This window comes from Scyliorhinus torazame, chromosome X (genome assembly GCF_047496885.1).
Source record: "Scyliorhinus torazame isolate Kashiwa2021f chromosome X, sScyTor2.1, whole genome shotgun sequence".
NCBI classification, from domain to species: Eukaryota; Metazoa; Chordata; class Chondrichthyes; order Carcharhiniformes; family Scyliorhinidae; genus Scyliorhinus; species Scyliorhinus torazame.
Genome location: NC_092738.1, coordinates 2,940,242 through 2,963,439, shown reverse-complemented (window position 1 = coordinate 2,963,439; position 23,198 = coordinate 2,940,242). Strand labels below are relative to the sequence as shown.

Sequence of the window (23,198 nt, the reverse complement as noted above, 5' to 3'; positions counted from 1 at the left end):
TATATCTATCCCTTTCCATCACTAAAGTAAACGTAATCGAATTGTGGTCACTATTACCAAAGTGCTCACCTACCTCCAAATCTAACACCTGTCCTGGTTCATTACCCAGTACCAAATCCAATACGGCCTCGCCTCTTGTTGGCCTATCTACGTACTGTGTCAGGAAACCCTCCTGCACACATTGGACAAAAACGGACCCATCTAAAGTACTCGAACTATAACGTTTCCAGTCAATATTTGGAAAGTTAAAGTCCCCCATAACAACTACCCTGTTGCTTTCGCTCCTATCCAGAATCATCTTTACAATCCTTTCCTCTACATCTCTGGAACTTTTCAAAGACCTATAGAAAACCCCTAACAGGGTGACCTCTCCTTTCCTGTTTCTAACCTCAGCCCATACTACCTCAAAGGGAGAGAGACGGAGAGACAGAGAGGGAGAAACAGAGAGGGAGAGAGAGGCTGAGGGGGAGAGAGAGACTGAGAGGAGAGAGAGACTGAGGGGGAGAGAGAGACTGAGGGGGAGAGAGAGACTGAGGGGGAGAGAGAGACTGAGGGGGAGAGAGAGACTGAGGGGGAGAGAGAGACTGAGGGGGAGAGAGAGACTGAGGGGGAGAGAGAGACTGAGGGGGAGAGAGAGACTGAGGGGGAGAGAGAGACTGAGGGGGAGAGAGAGAATGAGGGGGAGAGAGAGACTGAGGGGGAGAGAGAGACTGAGGGGGAGAGAGAGACTGAGGGGGAGAGAGAGACTGAGGGGGAGAGAGAGACTGAGGGGGAGAGAGAGACTGAGGGGGAGAGAGAGACTGAGGGGGAGAGAGAGACTGAGGGGGAGAGAGAGACTGAGGGGGAGAGAGAGACTGAGGGGGAGAGAGAGACTGAGGGGGAGAGAGAGACTGAGGGGGAGAGAGAGACTGAGGGGGAGAGAGAGACTGAGGGGGAGAGAGAGACTGAGGGGGAGGGAGACTGAGGGGGAGAGAGAGACTGAGGGGGAGAGAGAGACTGAGGGGGAGGGAGACTGAGGGGGAGGGAGACTGAGGGGGAGGGAGACTGAGGGGGAGGGAGACTGAGGGGGAGGGAGACTGAGGGGGAGGGAGACTGAGGGGGAGGGAGACTGAGGGGGAGGGAGACTGAGGGGGAGAGAGGCTGAGGGGGAGAGAGGCTGAGGGGGAGAGAGGCTGAGGGGGAGAGAGGCTGAGGGGGAGAGAGGCTGAGGGGGAGAGAGGCTGAGGGGGAGAGGGACGGAGGGGGGAGAGGGACGGAGGGGGAGAGGGACGGAGGGGGAGAGGGACGGAGGGGGAGAGGGACGGAGGGGGAGAGGGACGGAGGGGGAGAGGGACGGAGGGGGAGAGGGACGGAGGGGGAGAGGGACGGAGGGGGAGAGGGACGGAGGGGGAGAGGGACGGAGGGGGAGAGGGACGGAGGGGGACGGACAGAGGGGGAGGGAGAGACAGAGACAGAGAGAGAGAGATTGTGAAGTTAAATCTTTATTGTCTGTTCAGGCCACAGAGGAGAAAGAGGAAATGGAGGAATTACAGGCTTACAATCGAAGACTGCTTCACAACATTCTGCCGAAAGATGTTGCTGCCCACTTCCTCGCTCGCGAGAGGCGGAACGATGAACTTTATTACCAGTCATGCGAATGCGTGGCTGTGATGTTCGCCTCCATCAGTAACTTCTCCGAGTTTTACGTGGAGCTGGAGGCGAACAATGAGGGTGTGGAATGTCTCCGACTGCTAAACGAAATCATCGCCGACTTCGACGAGGTGACCAGAGGGATTTGGGGCTTTGCTTTTTAAAAAGAGAGAGGTGGGCGAGTGTGAAGTGAGAGTGTGAGAGATAGTGTGTGTGGGTGTGTGAGCGCCTGCCTGTGTTTGTACCACGTGAGAGGTGTGTGTTTACATGTTTGTCGTGCGCGAGTGTGTTTGCCAGTCTCTGCATGTGTTCTTGCACCTGTGAGATTGTATGCACGCGTGCAAGTGTGCAGGTTTGGGTGCGCGCGTTTGTGTGTGTGTCGGTGTACGAGTTTGTGTGTGCGCATGTGCGGGTGTGAGAGTTTGTGTGCGCGCGTCTGTGCGGGGGTGTTTGTGCGTGAGAGTTTGCGTGTCCGTGAGAGTTTGCATGTGTTCATGAGGGTTTGTGCGTCAGAGTTTGCGTGTGCGCGTGAGAGTTTGCGTGTGTGCGTGAGTTTGCGTGTGTGCGTGAGAGTTTGCGTGTGTGCGTGAGTTTGCGTGTGTGCGTGAGAGTTTGTGTGTGTGCGTGAGTTTGCGTGTGTGCGTGAGAGTTTGTGTGTGCGTGTGAGAGTCTGTGTATGTGCGTGAGAGTTTGACCGTGCGTGAGAGTTTGTGTATGGGTGAGAGTTTTTTGTGTGTGCGCGTGAGTGTTTGTGCGTTAGAATTTGCGTGTGTGCGTGAGGGTTTGTGTGTGCGTGAGGGTTTGTGTGTGCGTGAGAGTTTGTGTGTGCATGAGAGTTTGTGCATGTGCGTGAGAGTTTGTGTGTGCGTGAGGGTTTGTGTGTGCGTGAGGGAGTCTGTGTATGTGCGTGAGAGTTTGACCGTGCGTGAGAGTTTGTGTATGGGTGAGAGTTTTTTGTGTGTGCGCGTGAGTGTTTGTGCGTTAGAATTTGCGTGTGTGCGTGAGGGTTTGTGTGTGCGTGAGGGTTTGTGTGTGCGTGAGGGTTTGTGTGTGCGTGAGAGTTTGTGCGTGTGCGTGAGGGTTTGTGTGTGCATGAGAGTTTGTGCATGTGCGTGAGAGTTTGTGTGTGCGTGAGGGTTTGTGTGTGCGTGAGGGAGTCTGTGTATGTGCGTGAGAGTTTGACCGTGCGTGAGAGTTTGTGTATGGGTGAGAGTTTTTTGTGTGTGCGCGTGAGTGTTTGTGCGTTAGAATTTGCGTGTGTGCGTGAGGGTTTGTGTGTGCGTGAGGGTTTGTGTGTGCGTGAGAGTTTGTGCGTGTGCGTGAGGGTTTGTGTGTGCGTGAGAGTTTGTGCGTGTGCGTGAGAGTTTGTGCGTGTGTGTGAGAGTTTGTGTGTGCGTGAGGGTTTGTGTGTGCGTGAGGGTTTGTGTGTGCGTGAGGGTTTGTGTGTGCGTGAGGGTTTGTGAGTGCGTGAGAGTTTGTGTGTGCGTGAGGGTTTGTGTGTGCGTGAGGGTTTGTGTGTGCGTGAGGGTTTGTGTGTGCATGAGGGTTTGTGAGTGCGTGAGAGTTTGTGTGCGCGTGAGAGTTTGTGTGTGCGTGAGGGTTTGTGTGTGTGCGTGAGGGTTTGTGAGTGCGTGAGGGTTTGTGAGTGCGTGAGGGTTTGTGAGTGCGTGAGAGTTTGTGTGTGCGTGAGGGTTTGTGTGTGCGTGAGTGTTTGTGTGTGTGCGTGAGGGTTTGTGTGTGCGTGAGGGTTTGTGTGTGCGTGAGGGTTATTGTGTGCGTGAGGGTTATTGTGTGCGTGAGGGTTTGTGAGTGCGTGAGAGTTTGTGTGCGCGTGAGGGTTTGTGTGCGCGTGAGGGTTTGAGTGTGCGTGAGGGTTTGTGTGTGCGTGAGGGTTTGTGTGTGCGTGAGGGTTTGTGAGTGCGTGAGGGTTTGTGTGTGCGTGAGGGTTTGTGAGTGCGTGAGAGTTTGTGTGCGCGTGAGGGTTTGTGTGTGCGTGAGGGTTTGTGTGTGCGTGAGGGTTTGTGAGTGCGTGAGGGTTTGTGAGTGCGTGAGAGTTTGTGTGCGCGTGAGGGTTTGTGTGTGCGTGAGGGTTTGTGAGTGCGTGAGAGTTTGTGTGCGCGTGAGAGTTTGTGTGTGCGTGAGGGTTTGTGTGTGTGCGTGAGGGTTTGTGAGTGCGTGAGGGTTTGTGAGTGCGTGAGGGTTTGTGAGTGCGTGAGGGTTTGTGAGTGCGTGAGAGTTTGTGTGTGCGTGAGGGTTTGTGTGTGCGTGAGTGTTTGTGCGTGTGCGTGAGGGTTTGTGTGTGCGTGAGGGTTTGTGTGTGCGTGAGGGTTTGTGAGTGCGTGAGGGTTTGTGTGTGCGTGAGGGTTTGTGAGTGCGTGAGAGTTTGTGTGCGCGTGAGGGTTTGTGTGTGCGTGAGGGTTTGTGTGTGCGTGAGGGTTTGTGAGCGCGTGAGAGTTTGTGTGCGCGTGAGGGTTTGTGTGTGCGTGAGGGTTTGTGAGTGCGTGAGAGTTTGTGTGCGCGTGAGGGTTTGTGTGCGCGTGAGGGTTTGTGCGTGCGTGAGGGTTTGTGCGTGCGTGAGAGTTTGTGCGCACGTGAGGGTTTGTGTGTGCGTGAGGGTTTGTGCGTGAGAGTTTGTGTATGGGTGAGAGTTTGTGCGTGTGCGTGAGGGTTTGTGCGCGCGTGAGAGTTTGTGCGTGTGCGTGTGGGTTTGTGTGTGCGTGAAGGTTTGTGCGTGCGTGAGAGTTTGTGCGTGTGCGTGAGGGTTTGTGTGTGCGTGAGGGTTTGTGCGTGCGTGAGAGTTTGTGCGTGTGCGTGAGGGTTTGTGTGTGCATGAGGGTTTGTGCGTGCGTGAGAGTTTGTGCGTGAGGGTTTGTGTGTGCGTGAGAGTTTGTGCGTGAGAGTTTGTGCGTGCGTGAGAGTTTGTGCGTGCGTGAGAGTTTGTGCGTGTGCGTGAGGGTTTGTGCGTGTGCGTGAGAGTTTGTGCGTGTGCGTGAGAGTTTGTGCGTGTGCGTGAGGGTTTGTGCGTGCGTGAGAGTTTGTGCGTGTGCGTGAGGGTTTGTGTGTGTGCGTGAGGGTTTGTGCGTGCGTGAGAGTTTGTGCGTGTGCGTGAGGGTTTGTGCGTGCGTGAGGGTTTGTGCGTGTGCGTGAGGGTTTGTGCGTGTGCGTGAGGGTTTGTGCGTGTGCGTGAGGGTTTGTGCGTGTGCGTGAGGGTTTGTGCGTGTGCGTGAGGGTTTGTGTGTGCGTGAGGGTTTGTGCGTGCGTGAGAGTTTGTGCGTGTGCGTGAGGGTTTGTGTGTGCATGAGGGTTTGTGCGTGCGTGAGAGTTTGTGCGTGTGCGTGAGGGTTTGTGTGTGCATGAGGGTTTGTGCGTGCGTGAGAGTTTGTGCGTGAGGGTTTGTGTGTGCGTGAGAGTTTGTGCGTGAGAGTTTGTGCGTGCGTGAGAGTTTGTGCGTGCGTGAGAGTTTGTGCGTGTGCGTGAGGGTTTGTGCGTGTGCGTGAGAGTTTGTGCGTGTGCGTGAGAGTTTGTGCGTGTGCGTGAGGGTTTGTGCGTGCGTGAGAGTTTGTGCGTGTGCGTGAGGGTTTGTGTGTGTGCGTGAGAGTTTGTGCGTGTGCGTGAGGGTTTGTGCGTGCGTGAGGGTTTGTGCGTGTGCGTGAGGGTTTGTGCGTGTGCGTGAGGGTTTGTGCGTGCGTGAGAGTTTGTGCGTGTGCGTGAGGGTTTGTGCGTGCGTGAGAGTTTGTGCGTGTGCGTGAGAGTTTGTGCGTGTGCGTGAGAGTTTGTGTGTGCATGAGGGTTTGTGCGTGTGCGTGAGAGTTTGTGCGTGTGCGTGTACGTGTGTTTTCCATTCCAGCTGACAAACAAAGCTTGGTCTGCAAGTGACGACGTTGCAATAGTTTGGTGGGGAGGGGGGACAGAGGGATGGTTTGGGAGGGGTGACGGTTTGGGGGGAGGGGTCAGTGGGACGGGTCTGGGGCAGGGGTCGGGCAGCGGTACCGCGTTGGGGATAGACATGGTCATTGAATAGACATATGGACGATTCGGGAATAGTGTAGATGGGCTTTAGAGCGGTTTCACAGGTCGGTGTAACATCGAGGGCCGAAGGGCCTGGACTGCGCTGTAATGTTCTATGTTCTATGATTCACTCTCTCTCTCTCTCTCTCTATCTCGATACACTCACTCTCTCTCTCTCTATCTCGAGACACTCACACTCCCTCTCTCTATCTCAACGAACAAAGAAATGTACAGCACAGGAACAGGCCCTTCGGCCCTCCAAGCCCGTGCCGACCATGCTGCCCGACTAAACTACAATCTTCTACACTTCCTGGGTCCGTATCCCTCTATTCCCATCCTATTCATGTATTTGTCAAGATGCCCCTTAAATGTCACTATCGTCCCTGCTTCCACCACCTCCTCCGGTAGCGAGTTCCAGGCACCCACTACCCTCTGCGTAAAAAACTTGCCTCGTACATCTACTCTAAACCTTGTCCCTCTCACCTTAAACCTATGCCCCCTAGTAATTGACCCCTCTACCCCGGGGAAAAGCCTCTGACTATCCACTCTGTCTGTGCCCCTCATAATTTTGTATACCTCTATCAGGTCGCCCCTCAACCTCCGTCATTCCAGTGAGAACAAACCGAGTTTATTCAACCGCTCCTCATAGCTAATGCTCTCCGTACCAGGCAACGTCCTGGTAAATCTCTTCTGCACCCTCTCTAAAGCCTCCACATCCTTCTGGTAGTGTGGCGACCAGAATTGAACACTATACTCCAAGTGTGGCCGAACTAAGGTTCTATACAGCTGCAACATGACTTGCCAATTCTTATACTCAATGCCCCGGCCAATGAAGGCAAGCATGCCGTATGCCTTCTTGACTTCCTTCTCCACCTGTGTTGCCCCTTTCAGTGATCTGTGGACCTGTACTCCTAGATCTCTTTGACTTTCAATGCTCTTGAGGGTTCTACCATTCACTGTATATTCCCTACCTGCATTAGACCTTCCAAAATGCATTACCTCACATTTGTCCGGATTAAACTCCATCTGCCATCTCTCCGCCCAAGTCTCCAAACAATCTAAATCCTGCTGTATCCTCTGACAGTCCTCATCGCTATCTGCAATTCCACCAACCTTTGTGTCGACTGCAAACTTACTAATCAGACCAGTTACATTTTCCTCCAAATCATTTATATATAACTACAAACAGCAAAGGTCCCAGCACTGATCCCCGTGGAACACCACTGGTCACAGCCCTCCAATTAGAAAAGCATCCTTCCATTGCTACTCTCTGCCTTCTATGACCTAGCCAGTTCTGTATCCACCTTGCCAGCTCACCCCTGATCCCGTGTGACTTCACCTTTTGTACTAGTCTACCATGAGGGACCTTGTCAAAGGCCTTACTGAAGTCCATATAGACAACATCCACTGCCCTACCTGTATTAATCAACTTAGTGAGCCCCTCGAAAAACTCTATCAAGTTAGTGAGACACGACATCCCCTTCACAAAACCATGCTGCCTCTCACTAATACGTCCATTTGCTTCCAAATGGGAGTAGATCCTGTCTCGAAGAATTCTCTCCAGTAATTTCCCTACCACTGACGTAAGGCTCACCGGCCTGTAGTTCCCTGGATTATCCTTGCTACCCTTCTTAAACAGAGGAACAACATTGGCTATTCTCCAGTCCTCCGGGACATCCCCTGAAGACAGTGAGGATCCAAAGATTTCTGTCAAGGCCTCAGCAATTTCCTCCCTAGCCTCTACCAATTCCTTCTCTTTGGTGAATACTGATGCAAAGTATTCATTTAGTACCTCGCCCATTTCCTCTGGCTCCGCACATAGATTCCCTTGCCTATCCTTCAGTGGGCCAACCCTTTCCCTGGCTATCCTCTTGTTTTTTATGTACGTGTAAAAAGCCTTGGGATTTTCCTTAACCCTATTTGCCAATGACTTTTCGTGACCCCTTCTAGCCCTCCTGACTCCTTGCTTAAGTTCCTTCGTACTTTCCTTATATTCCACGCAGGCTTCGTCTGTTCCCAGCCTTTTAGCACTGACAAATGCCTCCTTTTTCTTTTTGACAAGGCCTACAATATCTCTCGTTATCCAAGGTTCCCGAAATTTGCTGTATTTATCCTTCTTCCTCACAGGAACATGCCGGTCCTGAATTCCTTTCAACTGACACTTGAAAGCCTCCCACATGTCAGATGTTGATTTGCCCTCAAACATCCGCCCCCAATCTATGTTCTTCAGTTCCCGCCTAATATTGTTACAATTAGCCTTCCCCCAATTTAGCACATTCACCCTAGGACCACTCTTATCCTTGTCCACCAGTACTTTAAAACTTACTGAATTGTGGTCACTGTTACCGAAATGCTCCCCTACTGAAATATCTACCACCTGGCCGGGCTCATTCCCCAATACCAGGTCCAGTACCGCCCCTTCCCTAGTTGGACTGTCTACATATTGTTTTAAGAAGCCCTCCTGGATGCTCCTTACAAACTCCGCCCCGTCTAAGCCCCTGGCACTAAGTGAGTCCCAGTCAATATTGGGGAAGTTGAAGTCTCCCATCACCACAACCCTGTTGTTTTTACTCTTTTCCAAAATCTGTCTACCTATCTGCTCCTCTATCTCCCGCTGGCTGTTGGGAGGCCTGTAGTAAACCCCCAACATTGTGACTGCACCCTTCTTATTCCTGATCTCTACCCATATAGCCTCACTGCCCTCTGAGGTATCCTCTCGCAGTATAGCTGTGATATTCTCCCGAACAAGTAGCGCAACTCCGCCTCCCCTTTTACATCCCCCTCTATCCCGCCTGAAACATCTAAATCCTGGAACGTTTAGCTGCCAATCCTGCCCTTCCCTCAACCAGGTCTCTGTAATGGCAACAACATCATAGTTCCAAGTACTAATCCAAGCTCTAAGTTCATCTGCCTTACCCGTAATACTTCTTGCATTAAAACATATGCACTTCAGGCCACCAGACCCGCTGTGTTCAGCAACTTCTCCCTGTCTGCTCTGCCTCAGAGCCCCACTGTCCCTATTCCCTAGTTCTCCCTCAATGCTCTCACCTTCTGACCTATTGCTCCCGTGCCCACCCCCCTGCCATACTAGTTTAAACCCTCCCGTGTGACACGCTCACTCTCTCTCTATCTCGATACACTCACTCCCTCTCTCTTTCGCTCTCTCGATACACTCACTCTCTCTCGATACACTCTCTCTCTATCGATACTCTCTGTCTCTCTCTCTCGATTCACTCACTCGCTCTCTCTCTCTCGATACACTCTCTCGCTGTCTCGATACACTCACTCTCTCTCTCCATCTCGATACACTCTCTCTCTCTCTCTCTCTCTCTCTCTATACACTCTCTCTCTCTCCCTCTCTATCTCGATACACTCACTCACTCTCTCTCTCTATCTCAATGCACTCTCTCTCTCTATCTCGATACACTCTCTCTCTCTCTCTCTCTATACACTCTCTCTCTCTCCCTCTCTATCTCGATACACTCACTCACTCTCTCTCTCTATCTCAATGCACTCTCTCTCTCTCTCTCTATCTCGATACACTCTCTCTCTCTCTCTCTCTCTCGATACACTCTCTCTCTCTCCCAATCTCGAGACACACTCTCTCTCTCTCTCTCTCTCTCTCTCGATACACTCTCTCTCTCTCTCGATACACTCCCTCTCTCTCTATCTCGATACTCACTCACTCTCTCGATACTCTCACTCTCACTATCTCAATACAATCTCTCTCTCCTTCTGTTTCTCTCTCTCGATTCACTCACTCTCTCTCTCTCTCTCTCGATACACTCACTCTCTCTCTCTATCTCGATACACTCACTCTCTCTCTACCTCGATACACTCTCTCTCTCTCGCCCTCTATCTCGATACTCTCTGTCTTGATACACTCTCTCTTTCTCTCTCTCTCTCGATACACTCTCTCTCTCGATACACTCTCTCTCCCTCTCGATACACTCTCTCTCCCTCTCGATACACTCTCTCTCTCTCTCTCTCGATACACTCTCTCTCCCTCTCGATACACTCTCTCTCCCTCTCGATACACTCACTCTCTCTCTCGATACACTCTCTCTCCCTCTCGATACACCCCCCCTCTCTCTCTCTCTCTATCTCTTTTTTTTAATAAATATTTTATTGAAAATTTTTGGTCAACCAACACAGTACATTGTGCATCCTTTACACAATATTATAACAGCACAAATAACAATGACCTATTTTATAAACAGAAAATGAATAAATAATAAATAACAAAAATGAAATCTAACGCTAATTGGCAACTGCCTTATCACAAGTAACACTCTCCAAAAATATAATTTAACAGTCCAATATATAATTATCTGTCGCAACGACCTATACATACTATACAGTATATATTAACAACCCTGAGAGTCCTTCTGGTTCCTCCTCCCCCCCCCCCCCCCCCCCCGATCCTGGGCTGCTGCTGCTGCCTTCTTTTTCCCATTCCGTCTATCTTTCTGCGAGGTATTCGACGAACGGTTGCCACCGCCTGGTGAACCCTTGAGCCGACCCCCTTAGGACGAACTTAATCCGCTCTAGCTTTATAAACCCCGCCATGTCATTTATCCAGGTCTCCACCCCCGGGGGCTTGGCTTCTTTCCACATTAGCAATATTCTGCGCCGGGCTACTAGGGACGCAAAGGCCAAAACATCGGCCTCTCTCGACTCCTGCACTCCCGGCTCTTGTGCAACCCCAAATATAGCCAACCCCCAGTACCGGGGCGAGCAAGTCCACATATTTTCTATAGAATTCGACTGGGAATCCATCCGGTCCCGGGGCCTTTCCCGCCTGCATGCTCCTAATTCCTTTCACCACTTCTTCTACCTCGATCTGTGCTCCCAGTCCCACCCTTTCCTGCTCTTCCACCTTGGGAAATTCCAGCCGATCCAAGAAGCCCATCATTCTCTCCCTCCCATCCGGGGGTTGAGCTTCATATAATTTTTTATAAAATGTCTTGAACACTCCATTCACTCTCTCCGCTCCCCGCTCCATCTCTCCTTCCTCATCCCTCACTCCCCCTATTTCCCTCGCTGCTCCCCTTTTCCTCGATTGGTGTGCCAGCAATCTGCTCGCCTTCTCCCCATATTCGTACTGTACACCCTGCGCCTTCCTCCATTGTGCCTCTGCAGTGCCTGTAGTCAGCAAGTCAAATTCCACATGCAGCCTTTGCCTTTCCCTGTACAGTCCCTCCTCCGGTGCTTCCGCATATTGTCTGTCCACCCTCAAAAGTTCTTGCAGCAACCGCTCCCGTTCCTTACTCTCCTGCTTCCCTTATTGTGCCCTTATTGATATCAGCTCCCCTCTAACCACCGCCTTCAACGCCTCCCAGACCACTCCCACCTGGACCTCCCCATTATCATTGAGTTCCAAGTACTTTTCAATGCACCCCCTCACCCTTAGACACACCCCCTCATCTGCCATTAGTCCCATGTCCATTCTCCAGGGTGGGCGCCCTCCTGTTTCCTCCCCTATCTCCAAGTCCACCCAGTGTGGAGCGTGATCCGAAATGGCTATAGCCGTATACTCCGTACCCCTCACCTTCGGGATCAATGCCCTACCCAGCACAAAAAAGTCTATTCGCGAGTAGACTTTATGGACATAGGAGAAAAACGAGAACTCCTTACTCCTAGGTCTGCTAAATCTCCACGGGTCTACTCCTCCCATCTGCTCCATAAAATCTTTAAGTACCTTGGCTGCTGCCGGCCTCCTTCCAGTCCTGGACTTCGACCTATCCAGCCCTGGTTCCAACACCGTATTAAAATCTCCCCCCATTATCAGCTTTCCCATCTCTAGGTCCGGAATGCGTCCTAGCATCCGCCTCATAAAATTGACATCATCCCAGTTCGGGGCATATACATTTACCAAAACCACCGTCTCCCCCTGTAGTTTGCCACTCACCATCACGTATCTGCCCCCGTTGTCCGCCACTATAGTCTTTGCCTCGAACATTACCCGCTTCCCCACTAATATAGCCACCCCCCTGTTTTTCGCATCTAGCCCCGAATGGAACACCTGCCCCACCCATCCTTTGCGTAGCCTAACCTGGTCTATCAGTTTCAGGTGCGTTTCCTGTAACATAACCACATCTGCCTTAAGTTTCTTAAGGTGTGCGAGTACCCGTGCCCTCTTTATCGGCCCGTTCAGCCCTCTCACGTTCCACGTGATCAGCCGGGTTGGGGGGCTTCCTACCCCCCCCCCTTGTCGATTAGCCATCATCTTTTTCCAGCTCCTCACCCGGTTTCCACGCAGCTGTATCTCCCCCAGGCGGTGCCCCCCCCGCCCATCCTCTCCCATACCAGCTCCCCCCTCTCCCCAGCAGCAGCAACCCAGTAATTCCCCCCTCCCACCACCCCCCGCTAGATCCCCCGCTAGCATAATTACTCCCCCCATGTTGCTCCCAGAGGTCAGCAAACTCTGGCCAACCTCGGCTTCCCCCCGTGACCTCGGCTCGCACCGTGCGACGCCCCCTCCTTCCTGCTTCTCTATTCCCGCCATGATTATCATAGCGCGGGAACCAAGCCCGCGCTTCTCCCTTGGCCCCGCCCCCAATGGCCAACGCCCCATCTCCTCCACCTCCCCTCCTCCCCCCATCACCACCTGTGGGAGAGAGAAAAGTTACCGCATCGCAGGATTAGTACATAAAACCCCTCTTTGCCCCCCACATTCGCCCCACCACTTTGTTCGAACGTTCTTTTTAATAACCCGCTCATTCCAGCTTTTCTTCCACAATAAAAGTCCACGCTTCATCCGCCGTCTCAAAGTAGTGGTGCCTCCCTCGATATGTGACCCACAGTCTTGCCGGTTGCAGCATTCCAAATTTTATCTTCTTTTTATGAAGCACCGCCTTGGCCCGATTAAAGCTCGCCCTCCTTCTCGCCACCTCCGCACTCCAGTCTTGATAAACGCGGATCACCGCGTTCTCCCATTTACTGCTCCGAGTTTTCTTCGCCCATCTAAGGACCATTTCTCTATCCTTAAAACGGAGGAATCTCACCACTATGGCTCTGGGAATTTCTCCTGCTCTCGGTCCTCGCGCCATCACTCGGTATGCTCCCTCCACCTCCAACGGACCCGCCGGGGCCTCCGCTCCCATTAACGAGTGCAGCATTGTGCTCACATATGCCCCGACGTCCGCTCCCTCCGCACCTTCAGGAAGACCAAGAATCCTCAGGTTGTTCCTCCTTGCATTGTTCTCCAGTGCCTCCAGCCTCTCCACACATCGTTTATGGTGTGCCTCGTGCATCTCCGTCTTCACCACCAGGCCCTGTATGTCGTTCTCATTCTCGGCTGCCTTTGCCTTCACGACCCGAAGCTCCCGCTCCTGGGTCTTTTGTTCCTCCTTTAGCCCTTCGATCGCCTGTAGTATCGGGGCCAACAGCTCTTTCTTCATTTCCTTTTTGACCTCTTCCACACAGCATTTCAAGAACTCTTGTTGTTCAGGGCCCCATGTTAAACTGCCACCTTCCGACGCCATCTTGGTTTTTGCTTGCCTTCCTTGCCGCTGTTCTAAAGGATCCACCGCAATCCGGCCACTTTCTCCTCCTTTTTCCATCCGTATCCAGGGGGGATTCCCTTCTGGTTTACCGCACAGTGTTTTTAGCCGTCAAAATTGCCGTTGGGGCTCCTATCAAGAGCCCAAAAGTCCGTTTCACAGGGAGCTGCCGAAACGTGCGACTCAGCTGGTCATCGCCGCACCCGGAAATCCCCCTCTCTCTCTCTCTATCTCGATTCCCTCACTGTCTCTCTCTATCTCGATACTCTCTCTCTCGATACACTCACTCTCTCGCTCTCTCTATCTCGATACCCTCTCTTTCTCGATACACTCTCTCTCTATCGATACACACCCTCTCTCTCTCTATCTCGATCCACTCTCTCTCTCTCTCTCGATACACTCTCTCTCCCTCTCGATACACTCACTCTCTCTCTCGATACACTCTCTCTCCCTCTCGATACACTCACTCTCTCTCTCGATACACTCTCTCTCCCTCTCGATACACTCTCTCTCTCTCTCGATACACTCTCTCTCTCTCGATACACTCTCTCTCCCTCTCGATACACTCTCTCTCTCTCTCGATACACTCTCTCTCCCTCTCGATACACTCACTCTCTCTCTCGATACACTCTCTCTCCCTCTCGATACACTCTCTCTCTCTCTCGATACACTCTCTCTCTCTCTCGATACACTCTCTCTCCCTCTCGATACACTCACTCTCTCTCTCGATACACTCTCTCTCCCTCTCGATACACCCCCCCCTCTCTCTCTCTCTATCTCTTTTTTTTAATAAATATTTTATTGAAAATTTTTGGTCAACCAACACAGTACATTGTGCATCCTTTACACAATATTATAACAACACAAATAACAATGACCTATTTTATAAACAGAAAATGAATAAATAATAAATAACAAAAATGAAAACTAACCCTAATTGGCAACTGCCTTGTCACAAGTAACACTCTCCAAAAATATAATTTAACAGTCCAATATATAATTATCTGTCGCAACGACCTATACATATTATACAGTATATATTAACAACCCTGAGAGTCCTTCTGGTTCCTCCTCCCCCCCCCGATCCTGGGCTGCTGCTGCTGCCTTCTTTTTCCCATTCCGTCTATCTTTCTGCGAGGTATTCGACGAACGGTTGCCACCGCCTGGTGAACCCTTGAGCCGACCCCCTTAGGACGAACTTAATCCGCTCTAGCTTTATAAACCCCGCCATGTCATTTATCCAGGTCTCCACCCCCGGGGGCTTGGCTTCTTTCCACATTAGCAATATCCTGCGCCGGGCTACTAGGGACGCAAAGGCCAAAACATCGGCCTCTCTCGCCTCCTGCACTCCCGGCTCTTGTGCAACCCCAAATATAGCCAACCCCCAGTACCGGGGCGAGCAAGTCCACATATTTTCTATAGAATTCGACTGGGAATCCATCCGGTCCCGGGGCCTTTCCCGCCTGCATGCTCCTAATTCCTTTCACCACTTCTTCTACCTCGATCTGTGCTCCCAGTCCCACCCTTTCCTGCTCTTCCACCTTGGGAAATTCCAGCCGATCCAAGAAGCCCATCATTCTCTCCCTCCCATCCGGGGGTTGAGCTTCATATAATTTTTTATAAAATGTCTTGAACACTCCATTCACTCTCTCCGCTCCCCGCTCCATCTCTCCTTCCTCATCCCTCACTCCCCCTATTTCCCTCGCTGCTCCCCTTTTCCTCGATTGGTGTGCCAGCAACCTGCTCGCCTTCTCCCCATATTCGTACTGTACACCCTGTGCCTTCCTCCATTGTGCCTCTGCAGTGCCCGTAGTCAGCAAGTCAAATTCCACATGCAGCCTTTGCCTTTCCCTGTACAGTCCCTCCTCCGGTGCTTCCGCATATTGTCTGTCCACCCTCAAAAGTTCTTGCAGCAACCGCTCCCGTTCCTTACTCTCCTGCTTCCCTTTATGTGCCCTTATTGATATCAGCTCCCCTCTAACCACCGCCTTCAGCGCCTCCCAGACCACTCCCACCTGGACCTCCCCATTGTCATTGAGTTCCAAGTACTTTTCAATGCACCCCCTCACCCTTAAGCACACCCCCTCATCCGCCATTAGTCCCATGTCCATTCTCCAGGGTGGGCGCCCTCCTGTTTCCTCCCCTATCTCCAAGTCCACCCAGTGTGGGGCGTGATCCGAAATGGCTATAGCCGTATACTCCGTTCCCCTCACCTTCGGGATCAATGCCCTACCCAGCACAAAAAAGTCTATTCGCGAGTAGACTTTATGGACATAGGAGAAAAACGAGAACTCCTTACTCCTAGGTCTGCTAAATCTCCATGGGTCTACGCCTCCCATCTGCTCCATAAAATCTTTAAGCACCTTGGCTGCTGCCGGCCTCCTTCCGGTCCTGGACTTCGACCTATCCAGCCCTGGTTCCAACACCGTATTAAAATCTCCCCCCATTATCAGCTTTCCCATCTCTAGGTCCGGAATGCGTCCTAGCATCCGCCTCATAAAATTGGCATCATCCCAGTTCGGGGCATATACGTTTACCAAAACCACCGTCTCCCCCTGTAGTTTGCCACTCACCATCACGTATCTGCCCCCGTTATCCGCCACTATAGTCTTTGCCTCGAACATTACCCGCTTCCCCACTAATATAGCCACCCCCCTGTTTTTCGCATCTAGCCCCGAATGGAACACCTGCCCCACCCATCCTTTGCGTAGCCTAACCTGGTCTATCAGTTTCAGGTGCGTTTCCTGTAACATAACCACATCTGCCTTAAGTTTCTTAAGGTGTGCGAGTACCCGTGCCCTCTTTATCGGCCCGTTCAGCCCTCTCACGTTCCACGTGATCAGCCGGGTTGGGGGGCTTCCTACCCCCCCCCCCCTTGTCGATTAGCCATCATCTTTTTCCAGCTCCTCACCCGGTTTCCACGCAGCTGTATCTCCCCCAGGCGGTGCCCCCCCCGCCCATCCTCTCCCATACTAGCTCCCCCCTCTCCCCAGCAGCAGCAACCCAGTAATTCCCCCCTCCCACCCCCCCCCCGCTAGATCCCCCGCTAGCATAATTACTCCCCCCATGTTGCTCCCAGAGGTCAGCAAACTCTGGCCAACCTCGGCTTCCCCCCGTGACCTTGGCTCGCACCGTGCGACGCCCCCTCCTTCCTGCTTCTCTATTCCCGCCATGATTATCATAGCGCGGGAACCAAGCCCGCGCTTCTCCCTTGGCCCCGCCCCCAATGGCCAACGCCCCATCTCCTCCACCTCCCCTCCTCCCCCCATCACCACCTGTGGGAGAGAGAAAAGTTACCGCATCACAGGATTAGTACATAAAACCCCTCTTTGCCCCCCACATTCGCCCCACCACTTTGTTCGAACGTTCTTTTTAATAACCCGCTCATTCCAGTTTTTCTTCCACAATAAAAGTCCACGCTTCATCCGCCGTCTCAAAGTAGTGGTGCCTCCCTCGATATGTGACCCACAGTCTTGCCGGTTGCAGCATTCCAAATTTTATCTTCTTTTTATGAAGCACCGCCTTGGCCCGATTAAAGCTCGCCCTCCTTCTCGCCACCTCCGCACTCCAGTCTTGATAAACGCGGATCACCGCGTTCTCCCATTTACTACACCGAGTTTTCTTCGCCCATCTAAGGACCATTTCTCTATCCTTAAAACGGAGGAATCTCACCACTATGGCTCTGGAAATTTCTCCTGCTCTCGGTCCTCGCGCCATCACTCGGTATGCTCCCTCCACCTCCAACGGACCCGCCGGGGCCTCCGCTCCCATTAACGAGTGCAGCATCGTGCTCACATATGCCCCGACGTCCGCTCCCTCCGCACCTTCAGGAAGACCAAGAATCCTCAGGTTGTTCCTCCTTGCGTTGTTTTCCAGTGCCTCCAACCTTTCCACACATCGTTTCTGATGTGCCTCCTGCGTCTCCGTCTTCACCGCCAGGCCCTGTATGTCGTCCTCATTCTCGGCTGCCTTTGCCTTCACGACCCGAAGCTCCCGCTCCTGGGTCTTTTGTTCCTCCTTTAGCCCTTCGATCGCCTGTAGAATCGGGGCCAACAGCTCTTTCTTCATTTCCTTTTTGATCTCTTCCACACAGCATTTCAAGAACTCTTGTTGTTCAGGGCCCCATGTTAAACTGCCACCTTCCGACGCCATCTTGGTTTTTGCTTGCCTTCCTTGCCGCTGTTCTAAAGGATCCACTGCAATCCGGCCACTTTCTCCTCCTTTTTCCATCCGTATCCAGGGGGGATTCCCTCCTGGTTTACCGCACAGTGTTTTTAGCCGTCAAAATTGCCGTTGGGGCTCCTATCAAGAGCCCAAAAGTCCGTTTCACAGGGAGCTGCCGAAACGTGCGACTCAGCTGGTCATCGCCGCACCCAGAAGTCCCCCTCTCTCTCGATCGATACACTCTCTCTCTATCTCGATTCCCTCACTCTGTCTCTCTCTATCTCGATACTCTCTCTCTCGATACACTCACTCTCTCGCTCTCTCTATCTCGATACCCTCTCTTTCTCGATACACTCTCTCTCTCTCTCTATCGATACACACCCTCTCTCTCTCTATCTCGATCCACTCTCTCTCTGTCTCTCTCTATCTCGATACACTCACTCTCTCTCTCTCTCGATACACTCTCTCTCTCTCGATACACTCTCTCTCTATCGATACTCTCTGTCTCTCTCTCGATTCACTCACTCTCTCTCGCTACACACTCTCTCTGGCTCTCTCTATCTCAATACACTCACTCTCTCTCTCTCTATCTCGATACACTCACTCTCTCTCTCTCTCTCGATACACTCACTCGCTCTCTCTCTCTCGATACACTCTCTCTCCCTCTCTCTCGATACACTCTATCTCTCCCTCTCTCTATCTCTAAACGATACTCTCTCTCTCTCTCTCTCTCTCGATACACTGCCTCCCTCTCTATCTCGATACACTCTGTCTCTCTCTCTCTCTCGATCCACTCTCTCTCTGTCTCTCTCTATCTCGATACACTCACTCTCTCTCTCTCGATACACTCTCTCTCTATCGATACTCTCTGTCTCTATCGATACTCTCTGTCTCTCTCTCGATTCACTCACTCTCTCTCGATACACACTCTCTCTGGCTCTCTCTATCTCAATACACTCACTCTCTCTCTCTCTATCTCGATACACTCACTCTCTCGCTCTCTCTCGATACACTCACTCTCTCTCTCTCGATACACTCTTTCTCGATCTCTCTCGATACACCCTCTCTCTGTATCTCGATACACTCTCACTCTCTCTATTTCGATACACACTCTCTCTCTCGATACCCTCACTCTAGCACTCTATCTCGATACTCTCTCTCTATCTCGATACACTCACTCTCTCTCTCTGTCTTGATACACTCACTCACTCTCTCTCTCTATCTCGATACACTCACTCACTCTCTCTATCTCGATACACTCACTCTCTCTCTCTATCTCGATACACTCACTCACTCTCTCTATCTCGATACACTCACTCTCTCTCTCTATCTCGAGACACTCACTCACTCTCTCTCTGTCTCGATACACTCTCTCTCTCTCGATACACTCTCTATTGATCCTCTCGCTCTTTCTCTATCGATACACTCTCTCTCTCTCGATCGATACACTCTCTCTCTCTCTATCTCGATTCCCTCACTCTGTCTCTCTCTATCTCGATACTCTCTCTCTCGATACACTCACTCTCTCTATCTCGATACCCTCTCTTTCTCGATACACTCTCTCTCTCTATCTCGATCCACTCTCTCTCTGTCTCTCTCTATCTCGATACACTCACTCTCTCTCTCTCGATACACTCTCTCTCTATCGATACTCTCTGTCTCTATCGATACTCTCTGTCTCTCTCTCGATTCACTCACTCTCTCTCGATACACACTCTCTCTGGCTCTCTCTATCTCAATACACTCACTCTCTCTCTCTCTATCTCGATACACTCACTCTCTCGCTCTCTCTCTCGATACACTCACTCGCTCTCTCTCTCTCGATACACTCACTCGCTCTCTCTCGCTACACTCTCTCTCTCCCTCTCTCTCTATCTCTCTATCGATACTCTCTCTCTCTCTCGATACACTCCCTCCCTATCTCGATACACTCTCTCTCTCTCTATCTCGATACACTCACTCTCTCTCTCTCTCGATACTGACCCACTCTCTCTCTCTCTCGATACTGACCCACTCTCTCTCTCTATCTCGATACACTCACTCTCTCTCTCTCTCTCTCGATACTGACCCACTCTCTCTCTCTCGATACACTCACTCTCTCTCTATCTCGATACACTCACTCTCTCTCTCTCTCGATACTGACCCACTCTCTCTCTCTCGATACTGACCCACTCTCTCTCTCTATCTCGATACACTCACTCTCTCTCTCTCTCTCGATACTGACCCACTCTCTCTCTCTCGATACACTCTCTCTCTCTCTCTATCTCGATACACTCTCTCTCTCTCTATCTCGATACACTCACTCTCTCTCTCTCTCTCTCTCGATACTGACCCACTCTCTCTATCTCGATACTGACCCACTCTCTCTCTCTCTCTCTCGATACTGACCCACTCTCTCTCTCTCGATACTGACCCACTCTCTCTCTCTCGATACTGACCCACTCTCTCTCTCTCGATACTGACCCACTCTCTCTATCTCGATACTGACCCACTCTCTCTCTCTCTCTCTCTCTCGATACTGACCCACTCTCTCTCTCTCTCTCTCGATACTGACCCACTCTCTCTCTCTCTCTCGATACTGACCCACTCTCTCTCTCTCGATACTGACCCACTCTCTCTCTCTCGATACTGACCCACTCTCTCTCTCTCGATACTGACCCACTCTCTCTCTCTCTCTCTCTCGATACTGACCCACTCTCTCTCTCTCTCTCTCGATACTGACCCACTCTCTCTCTCTATCTCGATACTGACCCTCTCTCTCTATCTCGATACTGACCCACTCTCTCTCTCTCTCTCGATACTGACCCACTCTCTCTATCTCGATACTGACCCACTCTCTCTCTCTCGATACTGACCCACTCTCTCTCTCTCTCTCGATACTGACCCACTCTCTCTCTCTCTCGATACTGACCCACTCTCTCTCTCTCGATACTGACCCACTCTCTCTCTCTCTCTCGATACTGACCCACTCTCTCTCTCTCGATACTGACCCTCTCTCTCTCTCTCGATACTGACCCACTCTCTCTCTCTCTCTCTCGATACTGACCCACTCTCTCTCTCTCTCTCTCGATACTGACCCACTCTCTCTCTCTCGATACTGACCCACTCTCTCTCTCTCGATACTGACCCACTCTCTCTCTCTCTCGATACTGACCCACTCTCTCTCTCTCGATACTGACCCACTCTCTCTCTCTCGATACTGACCCACTCTCTCTCTCTCTCTCGATACTGACCCACTCTCTCTATCTCGATACTGACCCACTCTCTCTCTCTCGATACTGACCCACTCTCTCTCTCTCTCTCGATACTGACCCACTCTCTCTCTCTCTCGATACTGACCCACTCTCTCTCTCTCGATACTGACCCACTCTCTCTATCTCGATACTGACCCACTCTCTCTCTCTCGATACTGACCCACTCTCTCTCTCTCTCTCGATACTGACCCACTCTCTCTCTCTCTCGATACTGACCCACTCTCTCTCTCTCGATACTGACCCACTCTCTCTCTCTCTCTCGATACTGACCCACTCTCTCTCTCTCGATACTGACCCTCTCTCTCTCTCTCGATACTGACCCACTCTCTCTCTCTCTCTCTCGATACTGACCCACTCTCTCTCTCTCTCTCTCGATACTGACCCACTCTCTCTCTCTCGATACTGACCCACTCTCTCTCTCTCGATACTGACCCACTCTCTCTCTCTCTCGATACTGACCCACTCTCTCTCTCTCGATACTGACCCACTCTCTCTCTCTCGATACTGACCCACTCTCTCTATCTCGATACTGACCCACTCTCTCTCTCTCTCTCGATACTGACCCACTCTCTCTCTCTCTCGATACTGACCCACTCTCTCTCTCTCGATACTGACCCACTCTCTCTCTCTCTCTCTCGATACTGACCCACTCTCTCTCTCTCGATACTGACCCACTCTCTCTCTCTCGATACTGACCCTCTCTCTCTCTCTCTCTCGATACTGACCCTCTCTCTCTCTCTATCTCGATACTGACCCACTCTCTCTCTCTCTCTCTCTCGATACTGACCCACTCTCTCTCTCTCGATACTGACCCACTCTCTCTATCTCGATACTGACCCACTCTCTCTCTCTCGATACTGACCCACTCTCTCTCTCTCTCTCTCTCTCGATACTGACCCTCTCTCTCTCTCTATCTCGATACTGACCCACTCTCTCTCTCTCTCTCTCTCGATACTGACCCACTCTCTCTCTCTCTCTCTCGATACTGACCCACTCTCTCTCTCTCTCTCTCGATACTGACCCACTCTCTCTCTCTCTCTCTCGATACTGACCCACTCTCTCTCTCTCTCTCTCGATACTGACCCACTCTCTCTCTCTCTCTCGATACTGACCCTCTCTCTCTCTCTCGATACTGACCCACTCTCTCTCTCTCGATACTGACCCACTCTCTCTCTCTCTCTCTCGATACTGACCCACTCTCTCTCTCTCGATACTGACCCACTCTCTCTCTCTCGATACTGACCCACTCTCTCTCTCTCGATACTGACCCACTCTCTCTCTCTCGATACTGACCCACTCTCTCTATCTCGATACTGACCCACTCTCTCTCTCTCTCTCGATACTGACCCACTCTCTCTCTCTCGATACTGACCCACTCTCTCTCTCTCGATACTGACCCACTCTCTCTCTCTCTCGATACTGACCCACTCTCTCTATCTCGATACTGACCCTCTCTCTCTCTCTCGATACTGACCCACTCTCTCTCTCTCGATACTGACCCACTCTCTCTCTCTCGATACTGACCCACTCTCTCTCTCTCGATACTGACCCACTCTCTCTCTCTCGATACTGACCCACTCTCTCTCTCTCGATACACTCACTCTCTCTCTCTCGATACTGACTCACTCTCTCTCTCTCTCGATACTGACCCACTCTCTCTCTCTCGATACTGACCCTCTCTCTCTCTCTCTCTCTCGATACTGACCCACTCTCTCTCTCTCGATACTGACCCACTCTCTCTCTCTCTCTCTCGATACTGACCCACTCTCTCTCTCTCGATACTGACCCACTCTCTCTCTCTCGATACTGACCCACTCTCTCTATCTCGATACTGACCCACTCTCTCTCTCTATCTCGATACTGACTCACTCTCTCTCTCTCTCGATACTGACCCACTCTCTCTCTCTCTCTCGATACTGACCCACTCTCTCTCTCTCGATACTGACCCACTCTCTCTCTCTCTCTCGATACTGACCCACTCTCTCTCTCTCTCTCGATACTGACCCACTCTCTCTCTCTCTCTCGATACTGACCCACTCTCTCTCTCTCGATACTGACCCACTCTCTCTCTCTCGATACTGACCCACTCTCTCTCTCTCGATACTGACCCACTCTCTCTCTCTCTCTCTCGATACTGACCCACTCTCTCTCTCTCGATACTGACCCACTCTCTCTCTCTCTCTCTCGATACTGACCCACTCTCTCTCTCTCGATACTGACCCACTCTCTCTCTCTCGATACTGACCCACTCTCTCTCTCTCTCTCGATACTGACCCACTCTCTCTCTCTCGATACTGACCCACTCTCTCTCTCTCTCTCGATACTGACCCACTCTCTCTCTCTCTCTCTCTCGATACTGACCCACTCTCTCTCTCTCTCTCTCGATACTGACCCACTCTCTCTCTCTCGATACTGACCCACTCTCTCTCTCTCTCTCGATACTGACCCACTCTCTCTCTCTCGATACTGACCCACTCTCTCTCTCTCGATACTGACCCACTCTCTCTCTCTCTCTCGATACTGACCCACTCTCTCTCTCTCGATACTGACCCACTCTCTCTCTCTCTCTTTCTCGATACTGACCCACTCTCTCTCTCTCTCTCTCTCGATACTGACCCACTCTCTCTCTCTCGATACT

The 23,198-nt window shown here is 51.7% G+C and overlaps 1 protein-coding gene across 1 annotated transcript in view; it reads left to right on the top strand.

Annotated features, from left to right (window-relative positions):
* LOC140405322 (adenylate cyclase type 5-like) overlaps positions 1-23,198 on the top strand; it is a 148,939-nt gene that overhangs the window by 64,231 nt on the left and 61,510 nt on the right. Inside the window, exon 12 of the mRNA XM_072493613.1 lies at positions 1,497-1,760. Within this exon, the coding sequence (XP_072349714.1) occupies positions 1,497-1,760 (264 nt within the window). The remainder of the gene's footprint in view (positions 1-1,496; positions 1,761-23,198) is intronic.